General features: G+C 43.2%; 1 protein-coding gene across 1 annotated transcript in view; it reads right to left on the reverse strand.

Moving 5' to 3' along the window:
• Nucleotides 1–106: 106 nt before the first annotated feature.
• LOC104509624 (proteasome-associated protein ECM29 homolog) overlaps nucleotides 107–8,338 on the reverse strand; it is a gene marked incomplete at its 3' end in the record, with an annotated part of 15,123 nt that continues 6,891 nt past the window's right edge. Inside the window, exons 8-14 of the mRNA XM_010151621.1 lie at nucleotides 7,590–7,818; nucleotides 6,964–7,055; nucleotides 5,109–5,243; nucleotides 2,941–3,106; nucleotides 2,309–2,481; nucleotides 1,732–1,833; nucleotides 107–230 (exon numbers count right to left, since the gene is read on the reverse strand). Coding sequence (XP_010149923.1) covers nucleotides 107–230; nucleotides 1,732–1,833; nucleotides 2,309–2,481; nucleotides 2,941–3,106; nucleotides 5,109–5,243; nucleotides 6,964–7,055; nucleotides 7,590–7,818 — 1,021 coding nt within the window. The remainder of the gene's footprint in view (nucleotides 231–1,731; nucleotides 1,834–2,308; nucleotides 2,482–2,940; nucleotides 3,107–5,108; nucleotides 5,244–6,963; nucleotides 7,056–7,589; nucleotides 7,819–8,338) is intronic.

Raw genomic sequence — 8,338 nt, forward strand, 5'->3', positions numbered from 1 at the left:
CCGGAGTTAAACCACGACACATGGAAATAAAGTTACGGAGCACTGTTAGTCCAGAACTGTGAGATTTTACATTCTTCCACCCAACTCCTGTGTTAGGAAAGCCTACCTGAAGGAGGGATATATTCCTCCTCTGTGACTGTCCATGCGTCACGTGCAGCCACTGAGCTGGTTCCTACAGCAGCACTGGTAATAGCTTCACCAACAGTGAACTGTAGTTCTATTTGTTTGGCCTGAAAAACACAACAGAGCCTCACTGACAGTACTAATTAAACACACACCAAACCTTTTGACACCTACTCCACAAAACCACAGCCTCTCTACCAATGCCAGTTCTCAGTAATATCAGTCTTTTGGTGAGCTTCTGAGGCTATGTGACACCTCGGACCCACTGAAATGGATGGAAACCAAGGCGATGTCAAACTCTCCAAAATGAATGACAAGAGCTAAAATTTCCACCCTTTGTTTTAAAGCGTGCCTCCTACAAAGGATTTGCTAGTGTCAGCTGTTCAACTTAGTGAACAGAATGCAGCAGAGAGACAGGATCAAAACAGAACAAAACAAGACTGCTAGTCATAGTACTGAGAATTACCATGGCTTTGTTGCCGTGTGCAGTAGTAAAAGATTCTTCTGTAATTCCATCCCGAAGTCTATAATCTCTTAAGAGATGTGCAAATTTGTTTTTCACATTAAAAGAATTCAGACAATACTTTGCTTTGCTCCTCTGCCCTCCCTTCCACTATTCTCTATGCTCTCAAGAACAGTATGTGCATAACTCTGCCACGTTTTTGTCACTATTTATGATGAATCTGGAGTCCTAAGAACTGATTTACACACCTGCTGAGTACCTTCGAGACTGTTTTCCTTACTCTCTGGAAGCACAAAATGCTCTGCCATTTGAAGAGGTAAGCCCTTAGCTTCCTGCAATCTAAGATAAATCGTTTTTCTTCAAGTACATGTTTTACAAAGGAAGTTCTAACATCCCCTAAGTAGTTACAGTAGATAAACATGGCACGTAGTAACATCATTTTATGTTTGTGTACACAGTCTTCTTACTATTCTTGCTTGTTTGATCACATCAGACTGAAGGACTCAGAAAAGCCTGCCTGATAGCCAATAGAGCATCTACAATGCTGAATCCTATGTCAGTACGAACAAGGAAGAAAGGTAAAACAAGCTGTGAATGAACAAAACCAAGAACACTGCCTATTTAATTTTACTGTCTGGCATATTGCAGTACGTATAGCAGCTGTGAAGTACTTACTCCAGACGAATGCAGTGAACTACACTGAGCATTTAGACTGACAATCCTACAAAACCCACTTTTAATTCAGGTTGAGTCACAACAGCTGATGTAGTTCAAATGAAAAATAGAGATGTATTTGTATTACCTACTTTCAGGGTACTTTTGAAGGCCAAAATACAGACCTATGGCTTCATTACTACAAGTTCTTAAGATTTCACATATACTGATAGTCTTCCTGAAGGGGAACACAACTTTGTCTCAGAGGCTAGGGCAGAGACCTTGACTGGCAAATTTTTAAACTGTGGTATAAAACAGTTTAGAAGCCCCAAACCCAACTCTGCTCTCTATTTCACGGCAGCATTAAAAAACCCAGAGGCACTATTACAGAATGTCATCTCCCCTTGTAAACCTGGCTACAGAGATATAAAAAGCATCCAAATAGAAATACTCTCTGCAGTACAAAGAATAATATATTGATAGTGCCTCACCTCCACAGAATCCATTAAACCCTGCAACAGTAGCTTCTGGTGGGGAAAATCTTCATCTCCCACTGGGAAGTAACCTAATGTTTGTATTGCTCGTTCCTTCATCTTAAATACAAAGAAAAAAACAGCACCATCACATAACCTTCCAGTAAGTCCAAAAGATACACTTTAAACCCACTCTTTCTCACCCTTCCTGAAGTTTCACTTAAGGTACCAGATTCAGAAACGCAAGTGACTTATTTGATCAAACAGTGCACCTCTTCCAAAACACTGATCAAAAGAAATGCCCTGTTACCTCTGAGGATTACTTCCAGGTAAAAGAAGATATTCCCATTTTTCTGAATTAAAGTTATGACCATTCTTAGTTTTCATCCCTTGAACTCCTACTTATAACTACAGAAAGCACAAGCATTCAACTGCTAGACCACAATGGAAAAACCCTTAGCCTAACTCTGACTCAGTAGAGCCAATGACAGGTTTAATTCCTTTAAAAAACAAGGCTGAGTTTGGCAGGTAATACCTAAACCTGGGGACGGAGCATTCCCGAAATGAACAGGAATCGTAAGACTAAAAATCTTGCCTTATTTGTTTCCTTGCTGGAAGGGATTCGGGCCAATAAGCTTTCAACAAGTTGCAGCTTTGTAAATCCTGTTCCTTCGCTGGGGATTGGCAAGGGACCATTCCTGCCAATCTCCCCGAGAGCTGTACAAGCAGCCACCATGAGGAAGGGAGAGGTGCTGTCCAGGAAAGAACCTACAGGAAATAGCAAAACAGGATGACTTGGATTTTGTATTATTATTTAGCAGTGAGCAAGCAGGCACTTATATTTCACCCATGCAAGAAGCAAAGTGTTTAACTCCTCAAGAGATGGCAGGAAGCGTTATGCTGGAACAAAAAAATAACCAACCAACCAACCAACCACAACAACAACAACAAAAATCAGTGAAAGGAGACACTGAGAGGATTCTAGAGAGTGGCACCGCTCCTAATTGTGCTATGTTGGTCTATGAGCTCAGGGTCCACCTAATTTGTGTTGAAAAGGGCTACGTCCATGCGTCTAACCAGATGACACTTACAGGCTGTAAACTGTACCACAGAAAGTGAACTCAAGATTACAGTATCTGTGGGCTGAATATCTCAGAAAACCCCCAGCATGGGTTGTTGAAAAAAACCCGACCATTACATGCAGCAAAGTCTTAGGCAGGAAGTTACCTATTGTCTCCGTCGTTGACTTTATGAGCTGTTCTTGTTCAGGCATGACTGCAGTGTTCGGCTGTTCTATGTCATGGAGCTCCATTGTTTTGATTTTCCCTTTGGCCAAGTACCTTCCTACTGTAAATCCCAAAGCCAACAAGGATCCATGTTGGACCTCCGGGCTCTACAGACAACACCAACAGTGCAGAAGATCTCATTTTCAAGATAAGTACCACTTTGCACAAAGCACTGATTCAAAGACACACACGGACAAGTCAGATGAGAAGGCACACTGTGGAATGCAGCGTTCCAACACATAATGCAACAAGAGACTTCGGCATTTCTAGCGCTCTCCGATGGATGGAGTCCCTCAGGATAAATTAACAAAACCTAGAAGAGGCTTAGGAGGGCGGATTAAGAATTTATCACCAGCACTCACATTCCTAAAGTCTACCCCCTGGTAGCTAGGCAAAAGAAAATTTAAAAACCCAATGCATCTGATTGGTAAGTACAGACTTATGAAGGTGAACTAAGATAATACTATCCTGTCTCTGCCTAAAAACTGGGCATACTCAGATTAAGGGGGCAAAACCCACTCTTTGGTAGAAAGCAGTAAAGGGGAATTACTCTAGATTTGCATTGCTAAGAATGAGAATGTTCTTGGCCTACAAACACTGAAAGCGGTGCCTCTACACAGTTCAGTAAGTCACAGGCTGTGAAAACTAATTACTACAATTACATGCCAAGAACTTTAATTTGTCCAGCACTGATCTGGCACCGAGACGATCTAATGGGGTATTCATTCCCACAGGTGAATCCTAATGGAAGGATTTTGTGCAGAAATAAGGCTGAGACACTTAAATGTTACCTCCATTAAAAAAAAAAAAAAGAAGGGGACAGGGTCTTAAACTCAGATCAGTTCACGTACCTGATTTTTATCACAACCTTACAAGAAGTTTCATCAGCGCAACTGTGCTGCCAGGACGTGACCCCCAACTGAGCCTGGCTCCCCGGGACTGCTCCTTGCTGTGGCCTCACAGCAGCAAAGGCGGCCGAAGATGGGTCCAGCCCTCCCCGCCACTTCAGTGACCCTGGGCTGCAGTCCCCATGGTGACACTGAGACCACCACCGCCCCTGGCAGTACAGATTCACTGCTTTTGCACACTCGCAGCAAACTAGAGCTCTCACTGACCCAGACTCAAAAATGCATTTGGGTTTGCACTTCATGTTTCGTGGTTCACATCCCTCTTTACTTTTAGCTGGGTTCCGCGAAAGCTCGACGGGGGCAGAGAGCAGCGGTGCAGGGCTGGGACCCCTCTGTGCTGGTTTCGTGGCTGCAGAAGCTGTGCCCTGCGTACAGACACGGCTTTGGCTCACCCACACAACTATCACTGATTGCAAATAAACCATGTTTGTTAATTACGGCACAAAGCGCCCCTAAAATGGTGGCCCATTAAGTCCTCCAGAGACTGACACAAAAACCTCTTGGGGAAACATAACCTAAAAATCCTACTGTTTTGCTACCCTTTCAGGCTTCAAGACACTCCAGCACAGAGACACATCGGATTTGTTTTTTTCGGGCCTCCTTCTCCACGCTGGCAGTGGCAAAATGCAGAGGAAACGGTAACGGGAGGGGGAAGGAGCTGCAGAAGGGAAGGCAGGCAAACCCACCCTGCAACGCTATGGTGGTGGGGGGCTGCTGAGCCCTCGGTGGCGGGTGGGAGGGAAGAGGCCAGCCCTCCCCCAGCAAAGGCTGCTGTCGGGACAACACCCTGAGGCTGCTACGGCTCAGGAGGGGAGAGGAAGCGAAACATTTTCTTAGTTCCGCCAGGTCCTTGCAGTTGCTCACAAATAAGGAATTGATAAAGTGTTAGAGGAAAGTAGTATGACCCATTTCCACAAAATGGGACAAAGAATATTTAGCTGGTTAAATACCTGATGGCTTTGCTTGGGAAGTTCCTCCAGGAAACCCTCCTACTGACCTTAACAGTAGCTTCGGGGATTAATTTATTTAAATCTGTTGCACTCACCTACAGCAAAAATCCCTTCTCACCATCCAACTGGAAATCAGCTAGTTAATTTTATGCTAAGATTAAGGTTAACACATCCTGGACACACTGTGAGATTCAGATTTCCTATCAGTTACAGGACACACCAGAAAACAAGCAGCAAAGGAAGGTAGTTACATGATTGTCTTTTGTCATCTTGATCAGCTGCTCCAAGGAGGCCCTGAGCTCATCTCCAGACATAACAGACAGCACTACAGAATAAAACAGGGCTGCGAGCTCACGCATTTCTTCCTTGTTCGTGTTCATCAGGCTCTGCGGGAGTTTTCAAAAAGAAACTTAAAATATGGAAGCAGCCTCTTACACAGCCAGTTCATACAGAGACTCAACATACAAACACAGTCCTCATGCAGCTACATAAAGAGTACTTAACTCAGGAACCACTCTTTAAACCAACAGCATTATCATTCAGTCAGAAACAGAGCACTCAATTCAGCAAAGCATTCATTACACACTCAGCGTTTAGGAGGAAGATTACCACTACCTACAAATGGGCTACCCACTGGTTCTGCAGTAAACATGCTGATTGAATGCTTGGCTACCACATTTTGCATCCATAATGAGCTACAATATCCCTAAAGATACTATTTTTCCTGAGCTACTGCAAGCTTCCATTTTCTTTTTATTAATTAAAGGGAAAAAATCCACCCCCAAGAGGTTAAACCAGTTAAATCCAATGGTGACAAAAATTAAGTGTCCAGGAAATCAGAGTTCTCAGTGCAAATTTATCAACCTTGTATTAGAGATCTTGCATCATCTAAATTGTTAAAAAGTTGAATTTGGGAAGTCTCAGGTCATTTGTTAAGATAAAATCTTACTTCTGCCATTAATTTGACGTATAACGCAACACAGTCAGAAAAATTCACATGCAAAGCTCTGGCTTGGGCCACCACAAAGAAGGCAAAAATGAGACAAGTGAGAAAACAAGAAATTAAATCCTCGGGCTCATGAAACATAACTCTACCTTCAGCTCAAAACTTGCATCAGATCACATAGCTGACTTCTAACAAACCACTGGACCTGTTCCTTCCACTTGGCAAAGCAAATTCACATAAAGGATGACTTACAACAGTATTTCTGGAACTAGGTAGTATCAGTTACCACCCTTAGAAGCTTAATCTTGCAAACGAACACCAGGCCAAAAAAAAAAGGGTTTTTTTTTCTGCAAATTATGAGGAATACTGAAAATGAGAATGTTTTTAAGTCCCCTCCTTCAGTGTTCACACCTGCACTTAAATGGGATGTGCAGTGCAGCATGATATCAGCAGGAGAAATTATTAGAACACCTTCTATTTTTCTTTAACTCAAAGTATTTTTTTCTGCCAGATTCCCCCGGTGAAAGCAAAGGCAACCTGTAAGAGCTCAGCAAGTCCTGGATGCTTGAGGCCAATCATGAAGAAGCAGAAAGTTGCTTGAGAAAAGAATCTAGGGAAAGCAGAATTCTCTCTGGTCAAGCAGGCCTCAGTTGATCTGTGTTGGTTTTTTTGTTTTGTTTGAGGCTAACACAAAAGAAGATAATTCAAAAACCTCCACAGAATGTGCTCTAAAACAATTAAGAGATCTAATTCATCTCATTTTCCAAGATGCCGCTCCCATTTTCCCAGTGGGACATTCCCATTGTTAAACAGTTCCTTCTAAAATTTGCAGAATTTTGTTTTCAATTTTCTTTTGCTGTTCAATGCATCTCTTGACCAAGGGGAAAAACTGACTGACTATACCAACAGCATCAATGACAGGGGTTACCCAGAACATGTAGGTCAATGAACAAAATCAGTAACACCGGAGAACTAAACCTTCCCCATACAACGCCTCATGGGGTGTTGACTGCATGTAGATATACCAGATTTCAGATTAAGCGCGTTCTTGGAAATAATACTCCATTCCACCATGGGAAAATGTCAGGTTTTGCTGATGCCAACTCCCTTCCACCCTCTCCACCCAAAAAAATACCGAAAAAGAAGGGCTTTCAATGTACCTTTATCCAATCCATTTTGTCCACAAATCTGGTGGCTAGTTTTTCTGGATACACTGAAACAACTTCTAGAAGACAATACATGACTGGCAAACCTAAACAGTAATTAAAGAATCAGGTTATTAAACAACTGCAGTATTTACAACAGCCAGTGATAAGAAGAGGTTAAGAAGTACCAGGCATCTCAAAGCACTCACATGCAATTCACTAGTGAGAGATAACACACACTATAGAATAATCACGTACAGTATTTCTCAGAAATATCAGGGAAATGAAATTCTGGTAGCAATTTGTTCTACAGGCATTCAAGTGCTTTAAGACTACACTTGTCACAAATACGATAATGAGAGTGAGGAAGACACAGCATTCAGTGGCGAGGAAGCTGTTACAGACAACAGCCTCACAGTTCTGATGCATTATGTCAACCCAGGCTGCAGTTTTCCTGTCCTGCTTTCTCCCACCTACACAGCAGCACAGAGGAGAACAAGCTTAAAAATGAAGAGTATATGGTCCGTGTTGCAACTCTGCGATTGCTGTAGCCATGTTCAAAGCACTGGGGGGGTGAAAACTCATTCCTAGTAAGAGAAGACCTTTCTTTCCTCAAGATCCTGCTGCGCACTGCTTCTCACCTCCAACACCAGCTAGCAGCTGCTGAAGAAGGCCAATATATATATGCACAGGGTTGGTTTCTGCACTTTTTGACGAGGAGGATGAAGAGAAAGATATGTGGTTGCCAGACATAAGGTTTCTTATGTAACGTCCAATGGCTGGAGCGTGATCCTGCATATCTGCTAAGCTCTGTGACGTTGGCACCACACCCGCACTGTGAGCAAGACACATCCGCAGATACAGAACTATCTAAACAGGGAGGAGAAAAAACACATGGTAGTGAGTGCATGAGCATTTGGAAAACCGTGGAAGAGCAAGGAATACGCTGTATTTAGCGTAACCAAAACAATACATTTTCTTCTTTACTCAAATCTGGGCAGAAGAGACAGGAACTAACAGAAGTGTAACAAATGTTAGGACCAGTTTCTGCAACATGCCCGTGTAAGCAGACAACTCTACACCACCCTCAAAACACTTAATCATACAGGCTTCTGGTTTACATCCTGGCAGGCAGTCAAGCCTGCACCCTGTACCAACCAGGCATGCACACAATGCAACCCAACACACTGCCAATACAGAGCTTGCATCACATCTAAGTTTGCGGCTACGGAGCAGTGGAGCCAGGGAATCCGTGATGGAAAGAACAGCCTCAAGGAGAGCAAAGGGACTTCTGCACAGGATTGCCAGTTTCTCCCTCTGCAAAGCTATGGCATTCGGTATGCTGCAGAGAGCAGCGGAGCAGCCCTCTGGAACATTCCTCCACCCCCCC

The sequence above is a fragment of the Eurypyga helias genome, unplaced genomic scaffold (assembly GCF_000690775.1).
Source record: "Eurypyga helias isolate BGI_N326 unplaced genomic scaffold, ASM69077v1 scaffold42685, whole genome shotgun sequence".
Lineage (NCBI taxonomy): Eukaryota > Metazoa > Chordata > Aves > Eurypygiformes > Eurypygidae > Eurypyga > Eurypyga helias.